Genomic DNA, 22,871 nt, shown 5'->3' with positions numbered 1-22,871 from the left:
CAACTTGCACGGACAGTTCTCCCAGTGATGCACGTTGGATTGGGACTAGCTAGTTTTTTTCATTTTGGCCTTCCTAGCCCAACAACTCAGGACAACTATAGCATCCTAATTAGAGCACCCAGTTGAGATCTGAGACACAGTGGTTAGCACTGCTGCCTCACAGCGCCAGGGACCTGGCTTCAATTCTGGCCTCGGATGTTTGTCTGTGTGGAGTTTGCACATTCTCCCTCTGTCTGAGTGGGTTTCCTCCGGGTGCTCCGGTTTCCTCCCACAGTCTGTAGATGTGCAGCTTAGGTTGATTTGGCCATGATAAATTGCCCCTTAGTGTCAGGGGATTAGCAGGGTGAATATGTGGGGTTACAGGGATAGTGCCTAGGTGGCAATGTTGCAGACTCAATGGGCTGAATGGCCCCCTTCTGCACTGAAGGATTCTATGATTCTATAAATTGCCCCTTAATGTCAAGGGGATTAGCAGGGTAAACATGTGCGTTTAAGGGGATAGGGCCTGGGTGGTATTGTTGACAGTGCAGACTTGATGGGCAAAATGACTCCCTGCGCTGCAGTGATTCTATGGTTCTAAGTCAGCGCAGGACAGGGATGTGATAACTTTGTCTGAATGCCAGACAGTAATTTCACACAGTGAACCATTATGTGATGTTTCAGTCATACAGGTCATTGACAAGACCAGATCTCGAATACTGTGTACAGTTTTGGTCTCCTTATTTAAGGAAGGTTGTGGAATGCGTTGGAGTCAGTTCAGAGGAGCTTTACTGGATTAGTACCTGAAATGAGAGTGTTGCCTTATGAGGGTAGGTTAGAAAGGCTGGGCTTGTTTCCACTCTGGAACTGCACTGAAGTGTCAGCCTGGGTTTTGTGTTCCCAACTGTGGAATGGAACTTGAACCTTGATCCGAGGCTGGGAGTATTAGCCGTGGAGACAAAGCAAAGCCACTGTGAGCAAAATCTCGCTGGTTCTACACAGGTGGGTTTGAAGTTGGGATAGGAGGAAACTTAGATTGGGGGGGATCAGCTCAGTGGCCCAGCCCGTTCCCATCTCAGGGCATCTTGCCATTGTGGTTCAGTGCCCACCAGGCAGTGGGAAGTGGCCAATTTTAATAATTCAGTATCCATTAGTGGGTAGATTGGAGGCAGTGTTCTTCCCGGTGGCATAAGGGTCCTATTGAGACTAAAGTTGGGCAGGTATCTGGAGATGGCAGGCTGGGGGGGGGGGGGGGGGGGGGGGGGGCACCTACGAGGCCTTCTGCTCCTACTCCCCACACACACCCTGCTGCCCCTCCCCTGCTACTGGAGTAACACAGAGGCAGCCTAACAACTTGTGATCAGGCTTTCATAAAAATGTCCAAATCTCTTTAGAGGGCACCTCAAAATGGGGGTGCCCTGGCGTTTCCCATCCTGCAATGGCAGTGCCCATCTCTGCCAATAAGGTTGCCAAGACTACAAACCCTCCTATCAGCTCTGAAGCCTCAGTGGACTTGGAAGGCACTTTTTTAGTTGGCTTGAAGTATCTCCCAGGCGGATTTGCTGACATGGCGGTTGGGGAGGGCATTCTCGGGAAATGGTCTTGATCCATGATTATTAAACTGTCTAATATGGAAGCTGACTAGCAAATATAGAGCCCTGTGCCCCTGGGTGCCTATGGTTATAATTAGCTCAGATTGAACAATTTTGATTTCTTTATGACACAGCCAGTTGGAGTACAGGGTGTGCCTGTGCAAAACAGCGTGGAAAGATCCACCCAAAAGCGCAATGACGGCATTACAAATACTCTGTCAAACTCATCAAAAACAAACTCCCAGTTCAAATGATGCATAAACAATTCATTTAAAATCTGAACTGCGCAGTTAACTTATTATAATGTGCACTTGGATGTGCTGCTGCTCAGTTGTGAATCAGTGCTGAGAAACATGCTGTAATTATGCAGCAATCTTCAATTCTTTGTTGCAGATGCCCTCATCTGTTAATTAGATAAATGATATCCGGGAAAAATAAACCGATGCCAATGTAAATTAAAGCTCCCAGAAGCTCCCAGTACGTACAACAGAAATAAGGAGTATGAGAGCAGAAAAGGCATGTAATGTCATCTTTTGAAGTGCAAAATATAGTTTAAAACCGCATAAAAATCACTTGTTTGGTTTGTGAAACTATCTCTGTTTCTTCCTCATAATGAATCCTGTGACTCTTGAAAATACTTCTTGGACACACTTGGTATGAAAGGAAAGACTTGCATTTATATATAACCTTTCATGCCCTCAAAGGATGTCTCAAAGCACTTCACAGCCAATGAAGTACTACTTAATTTCAAAGTCTATTTGGTGTTGTTTTGTCGGAAATGTTGCAACCAATTTGCACACAAGAAACAATGAAATAATGGCAATCTGTTTTGGTGATCTTAGTTGTGCAATAAGGGAGATGGTGACATCGCAAGTATTGTCACTGGACTTGTAATCCAGAGACCCAGGGTACTACTCTGGGTACCTGGGTTTGAATCCCACCAGGGCAGATGGTGAAGCTTGAATGCAATAAAGATCTAGAACTAAAAGGCTAATGATGACCATGAAACAATTATCGATTGCTGTTAAAAACCTATCTGGTTCATTAATGTCCTTCGGGGAAGGGAATCTGCCATCCTTACTTGGTCTGGCCTACGTGCGACCCCACACTCTCAGTAATGTGGTTGATTTTGAAATGCCCTCTGAAATGGCCTTGCTACACAGTTCTAGGGCAATTAGGGATGGCAAATATAAGCTGGCTCAGCCAGCGATGCCCACATCCCTTGAATGAATAGAAAAAAAAATTGGCTGGGCCAACGTGTGAAGAATTTTGAACCATTAAATAGGATGTTAATTTTAACGCAGAATTCCAAAGAGGGAAATATATTATTTTCTATTTATCCATTTCTGTTGTACAGAAGTTTCATGTCAATAGTAAATTGTACCCCTAACCTGTTATGCCAGGACATAAGACTATTGTTTAACCCTCTTTATCTCTCTCTAATAATGCTGCTAGTTTATGTGTTGTAAGAAGTCTCACAACACCAGGTTAAAGTCCAAAAGGTTTATTTGGAATCACGAGCTTTCAGAGCACTGTTCCATCATCAGTTGGGTCACCTGAGGAAGGAGCAGCGCTCCAAAAGCTTGTGATTCCAAATAAACCAATTGAACTCTAACCTGGTGTTATCAGACTTCTTACTGTGCTCACCCCTAGTCCAAAGCCGGCATCTCCAGATCATTTATGCATTGGGCCGAGAAGGCCCTGCTTAGATTATTACCATCTCTGCAGGGCTGGCAGTGGTCTGGCCTGGTTGACTGATGGGCAGCAAGGGTAATGATGGAGAGGCAGAGTGGGGAGGGGGTGTGCTGTTCTCCTGTGTAGCTTCTTGCTGTGCTGAACCACTGCCATTGCCAGCAACCCCCGCCCTACACTGCTGGCCTTGGCTGATAGCTCTCGAGGGCAAGATTTCCCCCTGTTTAGCCTGCTCTGCATTGTGGCTGCAGGACAAGCTGTGTTGTCAGCTGTGAGCTGACTTACAGTGAAGGGTGGTAGGAGTGAGCAATCGCTCTCTCTCTTTCATACTCCTCTCCCCCACCACACACACCCCAGGAAATCCAGTGTCATCTCCAACTTCAGCATCCGTTTCCTTACGGTGAAACACCTTGGGGCATTCCTTCGGACATAAGTGCGAGGCATTTTTTCATTTTAATTAAATAAAAATCAGTAACATTTGCCAGATGTGTTCTAAGACTTAATAACCGAAAGCATGTTATAGAATCCTACAGTGCAGAAGGAGGCCACTTGGCCCATCGAGTCTGCACCGACCACAATCCCCCCCAGACCCATCCCCATAACCCCATGTATTTACCCTAGCTAATCCTCTTGACACTGTGGATGGCAATCCATCTAACCTGCATATCTTTAGCAAGTGGGAGGAAACCGGAGCACCTGGAGGAAACCAACACACACGTGGGGAAAATGTACAAATTGTACATAGGCAGTGACCTGAGGCTGGAATTGAATCTGAGTCCCTGACGCTGTGAGGCAGCCGTGTTAATCACTGTGCCACCCAATTATTGCTGAATATTTGCTAAATGACTTGGTTTTGTTGCTCGTTGACAAAAAGAAACTCCTTTTTTTTAAATGGCCTCCATCCTGTCTTTCTTCCTTCCTTTTCTGGATTATTCTGGAATGCTGAAACAACCATGGCTTCCATTCCCTGTACCACAAACCCTCTTCAGAAACTCATCTTCTTTTGGCCTAGATCTTCTGATCCCGCGGACAGGGTGGATAATTTGATGGAGCCAGAGGTCCGTTGTCCGCGGGTGGAAATTTCCAGTCCTAGGGTGGGCGGGAACAGAAAATCCCGCCCCTTGTCTCCTCCCCTCTCACCTCCAACAAATGTGAGGAGTTTGTGGGTTTATTTGATACCAAGATTATGAAAATCCAACCAGCTGCTTCTGCTGTTTCCTTCCTCTGAGCTCACTGGGCCACATTTCCTCCAAGGTTCATCCCTGCCTTAGCCCTAAACTTGCATCTTTCTTCCCTTTGTCTCCAAACTCCCCCTTGTGCCCTCTTCAGGTTCTGTTGTGCTTCAGACCCACCACTTAAAGTTTATTTAAAGTTTACAGTTAATTTATCTGTGTCACAAGTCGGCTTACATTAACACTGCAATGAAGTTACTGTGAAAATCCCCTAGTCGTCACATTCCGGCACCTGTTTGGGTACACTGAGGGAGAATTTAGCATGGCCAGTGCACCCAACCAGCACGTTTTTCACACTGTGGAAGGAAACTGGAGCACCCAGGGGAAACCCACGCAGACACGGGGATAATGTGCAAACCCCACACAAACAGTGACCCAAGCCAGGAATTGAACCCAGATCCCTGGCACTGTGAGGCAGCAGTGCTAATCACTGTGCCAATGCTCCTTTCACCAACCATCCCCACTAAACTGCTGACCACTCAACTTCCCTTCTTGGTCCCCATGTGAGCCAATATGAGGCATGAATCTCCCGAATTGGCACTAAGTGCCCACGCCACTGGGAAAACTGGAGTGAGGAAGATGGGTGAATGGGGAGGGGTGGGGTCAAAGAAGTAGATCCAGCATCTCAGTGCCCCTCTGCTGTGCCAAGGCTGCTGAGACAGGATCCCCCAAGAGACCTGAGTATTGGGTGAGCTTGGTCTGGGGATAAGGGGTGGATGTCACCACTAACTCCCGGGATGATGGTCTGGTGGCCAGTCTGTCCCTTCTAGCCTTGGGGCCACACGAGGGCACAGTGGTTAGTATTGCTGCTCACAGTGCTGGGGAGCCGAGTTTGATTCCTAGCTTGAGTCACTGTCTGTGTGGAGTCTGCACGTTCTCCCCGTGGCTTTCCTCTGGGGGCTCCAGTTTCCTCCCACAGTCCAAAGGTGGGCTGGTTAGGTGGATTGGCCATGCTAAATTGCCCCTCAGTATCAGGGGGATTAGCTAAGGTAAATGCATGGTGTTATGGGTTAGGGCTTGGATGGGATTGTGGTCGGTGCAGACTCGATGGGCCGAATGGCCTCCTTCTGCACTGTAGGGATTCTATGAAAGGTGTTGTTCAGTTTGAGATGGTGAATTCAGGCATCATCCTGGGCTAAAATACTCATTATTGTCTGAGTCCTAAAAAAGCTGTGAACTTCCCCATGTTACTTTAATATCCTTTCAGCAGAAGGGATTCCCCCATTTCTCTCTAGGAAGCTGCAAGTGTGAGAAAATCCCTTTGTAGTCCTCCGACTGACATAAGTCACTCACTTTACTAGGGGAGGAATTCCATTCTCCACTGCTGTTCGCTCAGCCCCATTGTTTTAACACAACTTTTAGTTCAAGTTCCTGAGCCTTCATGGAAAGCTAAGAGTCTTTTAAATACCTCCCAACCTTCTGAAAGCCTTTGTTTCTGTCCAAGTTCAGTCCAGACTCTCATTTGATTGACAGCTTAATAGCTTTTCCTCAGCATGCAGTCAGCTGTACTTATTTACCTTTCCCTTCAGGCTTGGATGTGCCTCAAGTACCCCATTGTTTCTAACTGCAATGTTGATACAAAAGAAGAAGTGGAAAATACTTAGCTGCTTTGAAGTTGCCTGCAACTCCATCAACAATGGTTTGAAGGTCACCGATAGAGTTTTTCAAGTTCCAGATTTAAAAAAAAATATTGAATTCAGATTTTACCATTATCTGCCACAGTAGAATTTGAACCCGGGTGCCAGAGCCTTACGTTGGGTCTCTGGATTACTAGTCTAGTAACAATACCACAACACCACAGCCTTCCCTAATCATATTTCCTCCTCTGCCAGTCTACTGAAACAGCTCATATCAAAATTACCTTCTACTTGACCATAACCACAGTAACCTCGCCCTCCTCACCCTTGTGACCTGTATGTGACCTTTCACATGACAAACCAACCAGTCCTCCTCTAACATATTTCCTTTGTTGTCCAATCTGATGGGATTCTTCCCTCTTGAGAACTTGACCCGGTTGTAACCTAGTGACTGGTGGTGTGCCACAGGGGTTGGTGCTGTGACCACAACTTTTCACAGTATACATTAACGATTTGGAAGAAGGAATTGAAGGCACTGTAGCTAACTTTACAGATGATACAAAGATATGTAGAGGTACAGGTAGTATTGAGGAAGCAGGAGGGGCTGCAGAAGGACTTGGACAGGTTAGGAGAGTGGGCAAAGAAATGGCAGATGGAATATAATGTGGAAAAGTGTGAGGTTATGCACTTTGGAAGGAGGAATGGAGACATTGACTATTTTCTAAATGGGAAAATGCTTAGGAATTCAGAAACACAAGGGGATTTGGAAGTCCTTGTTCAAGATTCTCTTAAGGTTAACGTGCAGTTTCAGTCAGGAGTTAAGAAAGCAAGCGCAATGTTAGCATTCATGTTGAGAGGGCTAGAATTCAAGAGCAGGGATGTGCTTCTGAGACTGCATAAGGCTCTGGTCGGACCCCATTTGGAATATTGTGAACAGTTTTGGGTCCCATATCGATGGAAGGATGTGCTATCCTTGGAAAGGGTCCAGAGAAGGTTCACAAGAATGATCCCTGGTATGAAGAGCTTTCATATGAGGAATGGTTAAGGACTCTGGATTGCACTCATTGGAGTTTAGAAAGATGAAGGGGGATCTTATTGAAGCTTATAGGATACTGCGAGGCCTGGATAGAGTGGACATGGAGAGGATGTTTCCGCAAGTAGGAAGAACTAAAACCAGAGGGCACAGCCTCAGGCTAAAGGGACGATCCTTTAAAACAGAGATGAGGAGGAATTTCTTCAGCCAGAGAGTGGTGAATCTGTGAAACTGTTTGCTGGAGAAGGCTGTGGAGTCAGGTCATTGAGTGTCTTTAAGTCAGAGATAGATAGTTCTTGATTAATAAGGGGATCAGGGGTTATGGGGAAAAGGCAGAAGAATGGGGATGAGAAAAGTATCAGTCATGATTGAATGGCGGATCAGACTCAATGGGCTGAGTGCCCTAATTCTGCTTCTATGTCTTTATGGTCTTATGACTTGCTATGGTTTCTCATTTAGCTCATACAGCATTAGCTCTGGGTCTATCCTTAGCCCCTTCTTCATCTAAGTGCGATCCCTCTTAACATCATCCACAAATACATCATCAATTTCCACAAATGTGCTGAAGGCACCCAGCACTAGGGTAGCACGGTGGCCAAGTTAGCATTGCTGCCTCTCAGCTACAGGGACCTGGGTTTGATTCCCAGCTTGGGTGACTGTCTGTGTGGAGATTGTATCTTCTCCCCATGTCTGCGTGGGTTTCCTCCAAGTGTTCCAGCTTCCTTTCACAGTGCAAAGATGTGCAGATTAGGTGGACTGGCCACGCTGAATGGACTCTTGGTGTTGGGGGGCACTATCTAGGGTAAAATGCATGGGGTTACAGGGATGGGCCGTGGGTGGGATTGTGGTCAGTACTGAATCAATGGGCCGAATGGCCTCTTTCTGCACTGTAGGATTCTACAATACCTCACCACACCTTTCTCAACTTCTCGATTATCTTTGAGTTGTCAGACCGCTTGCTAGCCATCCAGCACTAGGTGAGCAGAGAATTTTATTCCAACTCTGAATGTTGAACAGACCAAAACTATTGTCTTTGATCCCTGGCATAAACCCTGTTGTCTTGAGATCAACTTCACCCTTCTGCTGGCAACAGTATGAGGCTGAACTAGGCTGTCCACAACTTAATGCCATTATAAGATTGCATTTCCATACCTACCTCCACCATCATCCAACTTTCAGCTCACCTGCTCATGAAAACTCTCATCCATGTCGTTATTACCTTTAGACTTGATTATTCTGAAGTCCCACCACCCGGTTCCCCCCCCAACCCCACCCCCCACCGGTCACCTTCCCATTTTCCCACCCTTAATAAACTGAAACTGATCAAACGTTGTGCAGCCTGTATCCTTACTCTCACCAAGCCTCATTCACCCATCCTCCCTATGCTCACTGAACCACATTCTAATCTAACGATGCTTTGGTTTTTAACTCTCGTGCTTGTTTTCAAATCCCTTCATGGCCTCATCCTTCCCTCCCTAAGATGGCAACCTTCTCCGGCCCTACAATCTTCCTGGACTTGTCCTGGTCTGACTGATTTTAATGGTTTCGCCAGATGAAGCCATGTCTCCAAGTACCTGGGCTGTAAGTTCTGGAATCCCCTCCCCACACCTTTCCTGCTCGCTACCTGATTTTCCTCCTGGCAACCTATCTCATTGACCAAGGTGTCGTGAAGTTGAGTAGAATAATTGTAGATTGAGAGGTAGAAAGTTAAAATTTTGTGTTTGCAAAATTGTAAAGTGCTAGAACAGGAAGCATTGCATGATCCTGTTCAAAGGCGGGTTTTTTTCTGCGCTTAGAGATTTTGAAAATGCAGAGAGCCCCAAGTGAAACATTCGTATCGATAGGCCAGGCAACCATTTTTACCAAGACAACAGGTTTTTGAATTTAACCAATCAATTTGAATTAGGCACTTTGATACCAAGAACCTATTAAATTTAAATCTGATGGTTTTGACAACCTAGGACCAACCCTATTGAGGGAAATATTGACATGTCATCATGGGTATAAAAGAAGTGGGGCTAAGGGACAAACTGAGGGAGCAACTGCAACCTACCGGAGATAAGAGCTCTGGAGTGGTAGCACAGTGGTTAACACTGCTGCCTCATAGCACCAGGGACCCGGGTTCAATTCTCAGCTTGGGTCACTGTCTGTGTGGAGTTTTCACATTCTCCCTGTGTCTATGTGGGTTCTCTCTGGGTGCTCCGGTTTCCTCCCACACAGTCCAAGATGTGTGTATTAGTTGGATTCATCATGCTAAATTGCCCCTTAGTGTCAGGGGGACTAGCTAGGGTAAATGTATGGGGTTATGGGGATAGGGCCTGGGTGGGATTATGGTCGGCGCAGACTCGATGGGCTGAATGGCCTCCAACTGCACTTTAGGGATTCTATGAAGAGAGAGAGACTTACTGGCTCTCATAGCTTCACATACATCTTAAGAGAAGACACTATCTAGCAAGTAAAAGTACCCAAGAAGAAAAAAATTCCAGACCGAAGAATCAACAGAGAAGACCCAGAATATTCTGGAAGACACCAAACCTGGTTGTAATTTTGAGAGTGACTAAATTCTACTCTGTTAATGAGTGGGAATTGTATACATCTGAACAGCATTCCATTAGAACTATGTATTATTTGGGGCGTTAAGAGTTTAGTTAATTTGTTCACTGTTAGATAAATAAGTAGTTACATGTTGATTTTAGAGACTGTGTCAAGGATTTATTTTATATTTAACCACTAGAAGCGCTGAAGAGCAGGTCACACCACTTCTCACACACTTTTTACAGATTGTGAGGGGAGGTACTCCACTACGGGTATTTCGAGGTTAAAAAGTAAAAGTAAAGTTTATTATTTTTCACAAGGGAGGCTTACATTAACACTGCAATGAAGTTACTGTGAAAATCGTCTACTCGCCACAGTCCGGTGCTTGTTTGGGTCGACGCAACTAACCAGCACATCTTTCAGAATGTGGGAGGAGACCGGAGTAACTGGAGGAAACCCACGCAGAAAGCAGGAGAACGTGCAAACTCCACACAGACAGTCACCCAAGCTGGGAATGGAACTTTGAAATACACTGTCATCCCTTCACCGTCTGGAACACCCCACCTTAAAGTCCTGTGGGTGTATCTACTCCACATGTCTGGCAGGGGTTAAGAAGCCAGTTAGCCACCACCTGCATAGGGGCAATAAATCCTGGCCTGGCCCAGAAAGCTATGAACAAATAAAATAAATTATTTGTCAGGGGTGAATGCATTGAATAATGTGTAGTAGTTGACAAGTTATTTTTGGTAGGTTTATTTGCAGCTTGCTACATAGTAACCATTCATATATCCAGGTCAGAGCATGTTAGGACTTGCCATCTGGGAGTGACAGAACAAATTATATATTGAATTCAAGATGTTCAATTTCAATTTGTTTTGTCTCGTAGATCAGTAAATCCTTTCAGAGTTCATTATTAAAGCATCTTCATTATGCAACAACCTTTGAGTAATATTCCCAATAGTAGCAGCAGCCATGTTTGATAATGGCACCATTGGTGATCATGTGACCTTTATAAACTGCAGTAGTACCTGCTGCAGTGGGCAGGGAGTAAAGCAAATAAGATAAAGGAACATAGGGATTAGGAACAGAGGTAAGCTCGACCCTGCTCCACCACTCAATCAGACCATCGCTGATCTCTCCCTGGTCTCAAATCCATTACACTACCTGTTCCTCATTTCCCTTTAACCTTTTCTAAAATCAGAAATATATCTATCTCCTTCTTGAAATCATTTAATGATTCAGATTCCACCGCGTTGTCGGACAGCGAGTTCCATAAATTCATCACCCTCAGCAAGAAGTAGTTCTTCCTCACCTCAGTTTTAAATCTATTGCCTCTCTACCAATACCTGTGACCTCTTGTTCTAGATTGTCCCACAAGGAGAAACATTTGATCTGCATTTACTTTATCAATCCCTCTCAGTGTTTTATATCCCTCAATCAGATCCCCACTCATCCTTCTAAGCTCCAGCGAGTATAAGTCCAAACTGTTTAATCTCTCCTCATGTGTCAATCCTTTCATCCTTGGAATAAATCCGGTGAACCTCCTTTAAACTGCCTCCAATGCCACCACATCCTTTCTCAACTAAGGAAACCAAAACTGTACACAATACTCCAGAGGTGGTCTCACTAACACCCTATACAATTGCAGCAACACTTCTCTATTTTTATACTCCGGTCTTTTTTGCAATAAATGCGAACATTCCATGTGTTGAATCACAACACATACGCCTTAAATGATCAAGTTTAGAAGTGCATATGTTGTAAAATATTATACCTAGACATTCTTAGTTTCTAACTGAGGAAGTCTGCTGTGACGGAGCCCTATTCAGTGATGAAGCAATCCCATCCTTGGGAGGAAGTGAAATGGTCGGCCGAAGGACAAATATTAGCAGTAGCTTTGGAAAGGTTTAACCCTAACCCGTCTCTCTGGACCGTTCAAGGAGAAGTCTCTGACATTAGTGAGAATCTACGCAAGAGGAAGGTGACTCCTGTTATTTTAAAGGGTAAATAAAGAGATTGGGCCAATAATGTGCATTTTGGAACACTGATGATTGGCTACTGGGATGTATTCGTCTAATGGGGTGTATCCCAAGAACTGACTCCACAGAAGGATGAGTGGGGATCTGTTCGAGGTATATAAAACACTGAAAGGGATTGATAAAGTAAATGCAGACCAAATGTTTCCCCTTGTGGGGCAAACTCGAACAAGAGGCCACAGGTATTGGTGGAGAGATAATAGATTTAAAACTGATAAGGAGAAACAACTACGCGCTGAGGATAGTGAATTTGTGGACCTCATTGCCCCATAGCACGATGCAATCTGAATCATTAAATGGTTTCAAGGGGATAGATAATTTTCTGATTTGAAAAAACGGGTTAAAGGGCTATGAGAAACAGGTAGGAAGAAGGATTTGAGACCAAGAAGAGATCAGCCATGATCTGATTGAATGGTGGTGCAGGGTCGAAGGGCTGACATGCCTATTTCAGTTCCTAATTCCTAAATTCCTTTGTCCTATTTGCTTTACTATCTGTCCACTACAGCAGACATTACTGCAGTTTATAAAGTCACACAGCTATTTATTTACAGATCTCACTTGCTCAACACTCCAACTCCCAGGGCGGTCTCTGGCAGATCTCCAGGCATCCAGGGTCACATGACCCAGTCCCTTAAAGAGGCCACACCCCCCCAACTTACATAACAATTAATATCACAGAGTCTAGATGCACAGATTTGACGTCAATTTGCACGAACCATCTCTCCACGGAATTTCTAGTGGACTGATGTGTGGAGAAATAAGCAATATGTCTCTAAATAGTTGTCAACCATCCTCAAATGTCCTGGAATCTTCAGGAATTCATTATACATTTTCCCCTGGAGATCCCCAACAAGGAATCTGTGGGGAAAATTCGAAGGGGGATTAACAAGAAACAGATGAAGATGCAGTTAGGAGGGTAAAAAAGTGTTTGATCACCAGAGTTGTCCAATTGGATAATCAAGTCTGCTTGCTTTGCAATTACAATAAGGATGCACGTGTATCTGGTGGGGTTGTGGAAGCATTTTGTGTCCAGGGTGTCATGTGATGAATCCTCTTGGAAAGTGTCCAATCAGAAGTGGGTGACCTAATTCTCAGAACGTAGCTGTTGAAGGGGAAGTTGCACTCATGATGAACTTGCATTCATTTCCAGAGAAGTAATCAATTGCTGGAAAGATGGTGAGGAAGGGTAAGGAATGGTGTGTATTGACGTTAGCTGCTGTCTGATGCTATGTTTGGTATTAAGCGTGTTGTTGTTGCTTTGTTTTAACAATGGGTTGTTCAGCTTGCTGTCGCTATATACCGGTTAGGTGCATTGGCCATTCTAAATTCTCCTTCCCGAGCAGGTGTTGGAGTGTGGCAACTAGGAGATTTTCATGGTAACTTCACAGCAGTGTTAATGTAAGCCTATTTGTGAGACTAATAAATAAGCTTTAAACCTTATGTTATGGAAATCATTGATCATAGAATCCTACAGTGCAGGAAGAGCCCTTCAAGTCTGCACCAAACACAATCCCATCCGGGCCCTATCCTCATCCTACATATTATACCCACTAACCCCTCTAATCTACACATCCCTAGACACTAAGGGGCAATTTCTTAGCATGGCCAATCAACCTAACCTGCACATCTTTGGACTGTGGGAGGAAACCGGAGTACCCAGAGGAAACCCACGCAGACACGAGGAGAATGTGCAAGTTCCACACAGACAGTAACCCGAGCCAGGAATCAAACCCAGGACCCTGGAGCTGTGAAGCAATAGTGCTAACCACTGTGCTACCATGTCAGAAATGTGGTTAGACCCATCATCGCTGTCACAGTCTTTCTCAGACTTAATCTGAATGATGCCATGTGGAAACTGAAAGCATCAAAGGATGCCTTTATACCCGGATTTTCTTAACCATGCTCTTTCGAACTGAAGAAGTCTGCTGTGACAGAATCCTTTATGCCTTTAAGTGGAGGAATCACAGAATCCCTACAGCACAGAAGGAGGCCATTTGGCCCATTGAGCCTGTGCTGATAACAATCCCACCCAGAGCCTAGCCCACAATCCCACTAATCCCCTGACACTAAGAGGCAACACAAGAGGGTGACCCAAGCCAGGAATGGAACCCTGGCGCTGTGAGGCAGCAGTGCAAACCACTGCGTCACCATGTCGCCCATAGTGAGAAGTGGTTGGGAGAAAAATGGGAAAGGGAAAATTACTTGCCAATTATGGGATTTTGCAGTAACTATATGTCTTAATATCTCGCATTGTCTGTTTCTTGTGTGTGTTCTCTGTTTAATTATAGAGTTAATATGGCATTTATAGGTTCTGTGGTGCAACTTGGGTAAAGTGGTAAACCAATGGGGTGACCAGAGTTTTACTTCCGAGTAGGTGTTCTGAGTTTAAATCATGGCTCAATCCAGCAGCAACTAAATAGTCATGGAGGTAGGAGCCAGAGAGAGCATTTCACCAAAATGAAACAATCCTCCTGCACAGTTACTTCACATCTGATTAATAATACACCAATCAGCTCCTGGTTATACTTACTATTTATGAATATTATTATTTATGAAGTATGAAATTAGTCTTCATTTACAGAATGAAGGCTGAAGTAAGCCAGGACATTTTTATATTCTGTTTGTCCTTGTTGTGTCAGAGTAAAAGCTAGAGAGAACACTACTTGGCCAGAAACTGGACCTCCATACACAATTTTGGGTTACGGAAACACAGGGGGTTATTCAAATCAGGGAAAGCTACCCCTGAACTGTCCAGCAGTGGTGCGACGTGCCCTCACAGGAAAGATCAGTATCCACTGATCAGCTTCCACTGTAACCAACAGGGACACTTTGGGGAACTGCACAAGTCAAAACCCAGAACCGCACAGGTAGCCAAAATCCAATACTCAAGGGTGGCACAATGGTTAGCGCTGCTGCCTCACAGGGTCAGGGACCCGGGTTCAATTCCAGGTGACTGTCTGTGTGGAGTTTGCACGTTCTCTCTGTAGCTGCGTGGATTTCTTCCAGGTGCTCCAGTTTCCTCCCACAGTCCAAAGATGTGCAGGTTGGATGGATTGCCCATGCTAAATTGCCCCTTAGTGTCCAAAGATATGTACATTAGTTGGACTAGTAAATGTGTGGGATTACGGGGATAGGGCTGTGTTGTGGCCTGCGTAGGATGCTCTTTCGGAGAATCAGTGTAGACGCAATGGGTCGAATGGCCTCTTTCTGCACTGTAGAGATTCTATGAAACCAAAAACCCAGTAAAGACACGGCCTTGCTTCTTAGCTGAGATCAAAGAATGGTGTTTCATTTTGGAACGGTTGCCGATTTTGAGACCCGTCCACATGTTGCTCAGTTGAGCTCGGAAGGTGGATGAGCAGCTGATGTCCTAGTTTATGTGCACCCCCCCTGATACTCCTGGTTGGAGGCATGTAAAATACAGCCCCATTTTCTACATTACAACAGTTGCACTACGTAAGAAAACTTATCACTTCCTTATTTGTAAAGCACCATGTGGTAATGATAAAGGCGCACATTTTCAAACCTTTCACTTTGACCGAGATGTGACCGCCTGTCCTAACATCTCTTTCCAGTTTGGTTTCAATTAAGCAGAGTAAATCAGAAGATATGCTGCTTTATTATTAATGAATGCAGCATTGAAACATTTAATTGACATGTTTCTGCGCGCAGATTCTCTGGCCTCCCAGCCACATGTTTCCCTCCAGTGGGAGGTGGCGTGCTTTTTGCTAGCGGTGGGATTCTCTGGTCCCGCAGCTGTCAAAGAGAATTCCCATTGGGTGGCATCAATGGGAATTCCCATTGAGGTCACTCCACGCCGGTGGAAAATTCATGGGCAGGGAGTGCACTGCCGGCGGAACTGGGGAATCCTGCCAGCGTGAGTGGCCAGAGAATTCCGGCCTACATGTTTGTGCTTTGATGGATTGGCGGAAGGATTTCTGCAAAGGGAACTTGAGTGTTGGTGTCCACGGCCCAAGTCCAGCTGTGGCCCAAGGTTTTGCTACTCTAGTCCCAATCAGCGTTTTGAAAATTACATTCTTTGGTGACTTCCCTTGACAATAAGAAGCCTCACAACACCAGATTAAAGTCCAACCGGTTTATTTGTTATCATGAGCTTTCAGAGCACTGCTCCTTCATCAGGTCAGTGATATGTGTGATCTTCTTGGATGTCCTCTCCTGATCTTCACCCGCTGAAAGAACAGTGCAAATAAACCTGTTGGACTTTAACCTGGTGTTGTGAGATACTGTGACCACCCCAGTCCAATGCCAGCATCTCCACATCATGGTTTCCTCTACAACCGTTCCGCCAGTAACTTGACTCCTCTGCCTCTTGTTTACCTTTGTGTTTTTGACTGCACAAACTCATTTACATTAAAAAAGATCAAAGCCGCAGCATAGAACATAGAACGTTACAGCACAGTACAAGCCTTTCGGTCCTCAACGTTGTGCCGAGCTATGTCCAATCCCAAGATCAAGCTATCCCCTTCCTATAATTCTGATAGAGATGCATCTGATAGCATGTTGTGACTTCTGACAGAGTTAGTAGCTGTCACAATCTAAGCTAGTTAACATCAACTTGAACAACTTCCCTATGGAATGGGGAGTAAATCAAAGTGGTCATCAACAAGTCAAGAGTCAGGACTAGAAAAAAATGTCCTGTGCATCAAAAACAGTGATGTGCAGAAGCTGGCGTTGGACTGGGGTAAGCACAATAAGAAGTCTGACAACACCAGGTTAAAGTCCAACAGGTTTATTTGGCAGCACTAGCTTTCAGAGTGCTGCTCCTTCATCATCTGATGAAGGAGCTTGAGGGTCCAAAAGCTATACTGCCAAATAAACCTGTTGGACTTTAACCTGATCAAAATCTGCCAACAACGCTCAGTATGAAAGGAAATTTGGTGGTGAAGGTTGGTGTTTGGTTTTAGTGCAAATTGAAGCCAGGTGTCTGGGATTATCTTGATTTGCATGTTGCAAATTCTAACCATGGTTAATTACAATGATTCTGTAGAAGTAATTCTTCTGAAATTCAAATCAAATTCTATTCACTGAGCAAGCAGAAGTTGAGTTGATTTCCTTTTTGTTTATTGGAAATTAGGCTTTTTTTGTCTTCGTAGAATTAAAAAATCTCTACAGTGAAGAAGGAGGCCATTCATGCATTGAGTCAGCACCAACCACAATCCCACCCAGATCCTTAACCTTTATTCCCATAACCCCACATATTTATCCTGCTAATCCCCTACATTAGGGTCAATTTTGCATTCCCAATCAACCTAACCCGCACATCTTTGGACTGTGGGAGGAAACCAGAGCACCCGGAGGAAACCCATGCAGACACGGGGAGAATGTGCAAAGACCGTACAGACAGTAACCCAAGTCGGGAATCAAAACGGGTCCCTGGCACTGCGAGGCAGTAGTTCTAACCACTGTGCCACCCTACTTCCCGACTTGATGAGAATCAGTTTCAATCTGAGCAATTTTCTAACTTTTTGGCAATTTTTAGCATTCTAAATTTGATTTATTATTGTCACATGTATTAGTATACAGTGAAAAGTATTGTTTCTTGCATGTTACGCAGATAAAGCCTACCCTACATAGGGAAGGAAAGGAGAGGGTGTAGAATGTAGTCATAGCTAGGGCGTAGAGAAAGATCAATTTAATATTTAGGTAGGTCCATTCAAAAGCCTGATGGCAGCAGGGAATAAGCTGTTTTTGAGTCAGTTGGTATGTGACCTCAGACTTTTTATCTTTTTCCGACAGAAGAATGTGGAAGAGGGTTGCCCAGGGTGTGTGTGGTCCTTGATTAAGCTGGCCTCTTCTCCAAGGTAGCGGGAAGTGTATATTGCATCAGTGGATGGGAGGCTTGTTTGCATGGTGGATTGGGCTTCATTCACAACTCTTTGTAGTTTCTTGTGATTTTGGTCAGAGCAGGAGTCGTGCCACGCTGTGGTACACCCGGAAATGATGCTTTCGATGGAACCTCTACATTCTGGCCCATAAGTTTGGTCTTCCTGATGCTTGATTCTTGTAGCAGTTTGAAGAGCCTGTCTTGGCTCACAAGACTGAAGGCTTCGATGAAAGCTAGGAAGATAATGTAGGGTGATCTGTGCAGTTCAGAGCTCTTCCCCTGCCAAAGTGAGAAAAGCAGTTATCAATTTCTGAAGTTGCATAGAGACTCCGTAGATGCTTAATGCCAGAGTCTGCAATCTGGTTGGAGCAACATAAGCCAAGACCTTCCTCACAATACGTAAGCAGGAGATACCTCGATAATTGTTACAGTCACTGTGCTCCCCTGTTTTTACATCACACGTGGCTTGAGGCACAAATCCTTCCCTGCAACAACAACACAAAAGTTCATGGAGATGCTGCAGCAGTGCTGGATTTCCACTTTTGATGATATCGGGTTGAATGCCATTGTTTCCTGGGGCTTTGCCATTAGCAAGATTGCCAATGACCTTGTTGAGCTCAGTTATGGTGGGACAGGAGAATCTGGAATGGCGCTAAGAGCTTCTTCAATGACAATGTTCTCCATTGCATAGATTTTGACAGAGTGTTCTACCCATCTTTCCATCTGCTTGCTTGCTTCAGTGATGAGCATCCCTGTCTTTGTCTTCAAGAGGGCTGATCTCGTTACTGCCCTGCACGTTCCTCTCTCAACTCTGCTGTGCTAGCAACCTCAGCCTTCTAGAGAAAAAGGGTGCTTATCTGAAAGATAAAATCTCCCCCTCCACCACGGTCATGGGATAACTTCCCAAATACATGGAGAAAACTCCCATCCACCCCCACGGATCTCCCATATGGAAGCACTATTCGAAAATAAGGGGTTGCTCATTTGAGACAGAGATGAAGAGAAATATTTTCTCTCAGAGGGTCAGAGAATCTTTGGAACTCTCTTCCCCAAAGAGTGTGCAAGCAGGTTTTTTGAATATTTTTAATACAGATTCTTGATTAACAAGTGAGTGAAACAGTATCGGGGTTACGCAGGAATGTGGGATTGAGCAGGCTCGAAGGGTTGAGAGGCCTACTCCTAATTCATTTGATTGTTTGCGTGTAACTTAACCAATAATCCAGACAATGTCCGTTCAAATCTCTCAAAGGCAGCTTGAGGGTTTGGACTCTGCTTGAAAATATAAGGAAATATATATATATATATTTTAAAAACTACTGTCAAAATTAACCATGAAATGTTTGTCATAAAACACAACTGGTTCAATTAGGGGCTGGTCTGCCCTGGAAGTGACCCCACAAAAATGTGCTTCACTTTATAAAGTGGCCTATTCCAGTGGACAGTACCATCACAAAGCCATATAGACTGCAGCAGGTCAATAAGTAGGCCCACCACCACCGACTTTGGGGAAATCAGGGAGGGGTATTAAATGCCAACCTTGATACCCACATCCTGGCCAAGAATGGTAAAAGTTTGCAGAAATTGGATTTTTTAGAAGCAAAATTTTTTAACACTTTGGAAGAAAATGGGGCAGGGAAAGTATTAATTTTCTCTCTTTGTGTTGCAGATGAATTGTTATGATCGAAGACTACGAAAAACTGGGCCTGAACGGGAGAATAGCAGGAATGATCTAGTTAGTCCTCCAATACGTTCAAGAGTCAATGGCTGGGCCTTACCTCTGCACTCCTTCCAGTTGGTTGCCTTTGTTCTGTATTTTTACCTGGCAGTTGTTGCCTTTGGGATTTACATACCAATGTTGCCATATTTCTGGAAATATGCTGGTTATGCTGTATCCTTTACCAAATATGACTCGATCAACTCATGTTAAATCACAAGTAGTTGTTGTGTGTTGCACGCTGTATACGAGAGTTTATTTATTAGTAGGCTTACATTAACACTGCAATGAAGTTACTGTGAAAATCTCCTAGTTGTCGCACTTCGGTGCCTGTTCGGATAGACAGATTTCTAATCAGTAAGGGAATCAAGGGTTATGGGGATAAGGTGAGAAAGTGGAGTTGAGGATTATCATATAGATTAGTCATGATATTACTGAATGACAGAGCAGAATGGGTGGGCCAAATGGCCTACTTGTGCTCTTGTGTCTTATGGGATGCAGTCTGGCTAACTGCGAGGAATCATCCAATTGGGTAATGAGGAATCTATTTCCTTGTCAGTTGGTATGGGAAGGCAATGCACCACGAGTATTGGGTGTTCATTGATTTAAATGTGGGATGGGGTGGGTGGAGGCTTGAGGTCACAGTGAAATCTCTTCAGGTCTGTTCAAGCGGAGTTGTTAAACCCAAGCTGGGTGGAGCTAATTGTATGACTGATCAGCCAAAGAGTAAGTCCCAAATATGGTCCACACAGATGTAAAATTCAACTTTATGGATGATTCAGAATTGATAAGTGAAAGGTTTCATATTTTCAAAGTTAATTTATTATTGTCACAAGTAGGCTTACATTAACATTGCAATGAAGTTACTGTGAAAATCCCCTAGTCGCCACACTCCGGCACCTGTTCGGGTACACTGATGGAGAATTTAGCGTGGACCTAACCAGCGCATCGTTTGGACTGTGGGAGGAAACAGTGCAGAAAGAGGCCATTCGGTCGAGTCTGCACTGACCACAATCCCACACAGGCCTTATCCCCATAACCCCATGCATTTAACCCAGCTAATCCCCCTGACACTCAGGGGCAATTTAGCATGGCCAGTCCACCTGAGCTGCACATCTTTGGACTGTGAGAGGAAACCGGAGCACCCAGAGGAAACCCACGCAGACACGAGGGAGAACGTGCAGACTCCTGACGGACAGTGACCCAAGCCGGGAATCGAATCCAGGTCCTCATTGTTGTGATGCAGCAATGCTAACCACTGTGCCACCATGCCGCCCCAACAGTTATCATGCTGGGTTACTACAGACATTACCAAGTCACAAAACCCAAGCTGTTACATTTGGATACCATGGTACTGAGTGGAAAAAATGGTGCCAGTTACAGTGACATCTCAGGACATTGCGGAGATTGAGATCCTTATCTCACCATCTGGATCATAATTAAGCCTTGAGTGATGATCCTCCGCTGCACTCGCTCATCAGGTAGTTCTCCGATCTGACTATTGTTCTCGCAATAAACATAATCCTTGCCAGTGATACTGAGATCCCAAGAACCAATCAATAAAGAATCCACAAATCAGCACCAACCCTCTTATACGACCCAATTTCCTGTGTGCTAACACAGATAGAACTTCTTATGGCCCGACCTACAAACCACTCAGTTGTCATTTTTGAAATTCTCTCATGGCATGTGAGCGTCACCGGCAAGGCCGGCGTTTGTTGTCCATCCCTACTGGCCTTTGAGACAGTGGTGGTGAGCCATCTTCTTCGCTGGAGTCCATGTGGTGTAGGTACACCTGCAGTGCTGTTAGCAAGGGAATTCCAAGATTTTGATCCAGTGACAGTGAGGGAACAGCAATATGATTCCAAGTCAGGATGGTGCGTGAGTTGGAGGGGGACTGATGGATGGTAGTGTCTTCAGCTCTTGTCCTTCTAGGTGGTAGAGGCTGTGGGTTTCTAAGGAGCCTGGTGATTTGTTGCAGTGTCGTTCAGTTATAACATAAGAAATAGGAGCAGGAGTAGGCCAACTAGCCCTTTGAGCCTGCCCCGCCATTCAATAAGATCATGGCTGATCTGTCGTGGCTCAGTTCCACATTCCTGCCCTCTCCCCATAACCCTTAATCCCCTCTCTTATCAAAAACCCATCAACCCGCGTCTTAAAAATATTTAGCGAGGCAGCCTCCACCACTTCAACGGGCAGAGAATTCCAGAGATTCACCACCCTTTGAGTGAAGAAGTTCCTCCTCAACTCTGTTCTAAACCGCCCCCCCTTTATCTTGAGGCTGTGCCCCCTAGTCCTACTATCCTTTCTGAGCGGGAAGAGTCTCTCCACCTCTATCCTATCCATCCCATTCATCATCTTATACGTCTCAATGAGATCTCCCCTCATTCTTCTAAACTCTAACGAGTACAAGCCTGATTTATTCAGCCTCTCCTCATAGCTCAACCCCCTCAACTCCGGCATCAGCCTAGTAAACCTCCTCTGCACTCCCTCCAAGGCCAAAATATCCTTGCGTAAGTACGGCGCCCAAAACTGCACACAGTACTCCAGCTGCGGCCTCACCAATGCCCTATACAGCCGCAGCAAGACCTCCCTACTTTTATATTCAATCCCCCTCGCAATGAAGGCCAGCATCCCATTCGCCTTCCTGACTGCCACTGGTGGAGGCAATGAATCTTTAAGCTGGGGAATGGGTGTCAAACAAGCGTGTTGCACTGTCCTGGATGATTTTTTTAAAAAGTTTTTATTTATTAGTATCACAAGTAGACTTATATAACACTGTAATGAAGTTACTGTGAAAATCCCCTGGTCGCTACACTCTAGTGTCTGTTCAGATACACTGAGGGAAAATTTAGCACCTAACCAGCACGTCTTTTGGACTGTGGGGGGAAAACCAGAGCACCCAGAGGAAACCCACGCAGACACGGGGAGAACATGCAAGCTGCGCACAGACGGTGACTCAAGCCAGGAATCAAACCCGGGTCCCTGGCGCTGTGAGGCAGCAGCGCTAACCATGCTGCCCCCAGAGATGATGTCATGTTTCTTCAGTGTTGTTAGAGCTGCACACATCCTGGCAAGTGGAGAATATTCTTTCACACTCTTGTACCTTGTAGATGATTAACAGGCTTTGTGAATTCAGGAATGTGTTAACCCATTGCAGAATTCCCAAACTCTGACTTGCTGTTGTAGCCACAGTGTCAATATGGCTGTTCCACTTCAATTTCTGGCCAATGGTAAACCTCCCACCCCCCCAACCCCCCAGAATGTTGACAGTGGATGATTCAACTGTGTCAATACTGTTGAATGTCGAGGGGAGATGGTTAGCTTCTGTCTGGCTGGGGATGGTCATTGCCTGGCACTTGTATGGAGCAGAAGTTATTTGCCACAATCCCAAGCTTGTCCAGGTCTTGCTGCATGGAGACGTGGACTACTTCACTATCCAACGTCTACAGTAGCTGTTCACCACCACATTGATAGAGCAACTAGGGATGCACAATAAATGCTGCCCTTGTCACTGATGCCAAGAAAACCAGTTTTGTTAAATCCGAGGTGAAAACTTGCTCCATGTGTTTAGTTACTGGAATGCATTTCCTGGCTGGCACTGATACCATCAATATTTACCAATATCGAAGCCCC

General features: G+C 45.0%; 1 protein-coding gene across 4 annotated transcripts in view; it reads left to right on the top strand.

The window, feature by feature from the left end:
- Window positions 1–22,871, top strand: part of zdhhc11 (zDHHC palmitoyltransferase 11) — a 124,716-nt gene that overhangs the window by 49,715 nt on the left and 52,130 nt on the right. For all 4 annotated transcript variants that reach the window (XM_080203071.1, XM_080203053.1, XM_080203063.1 and 1 more), the window contains one exon: window positions 19,188–19,409. In XM_080203071.1, the coding sequence (XP_080059197.1) occupies window positions 19,188–19,409 (222 nt within the window). The remainder of the gene's footprint in view (window positions 1–19,187; window positions 19,410–22,871) is intronic.

Source organism: Carcharhinus amblyrhynchos, chromosome 2 (assembly GCF_965287045.1).
Source record: "Carcharhinus amblyrhynchos chromosome 2, sCarAmb.v2.hapA, whole genome shotgun sequence".
NCBI classification, from domain to species: Eukaryota; Metazoa; Chordata; class Chondrichthyes; order Carcharhiniformes; family Carcharhinidae; genus Carcharhinus; species Carcharhinus amblyrhynchos.
This window is presented reverse-complemented; position numbering and strand designations above follow the sequence as displayed.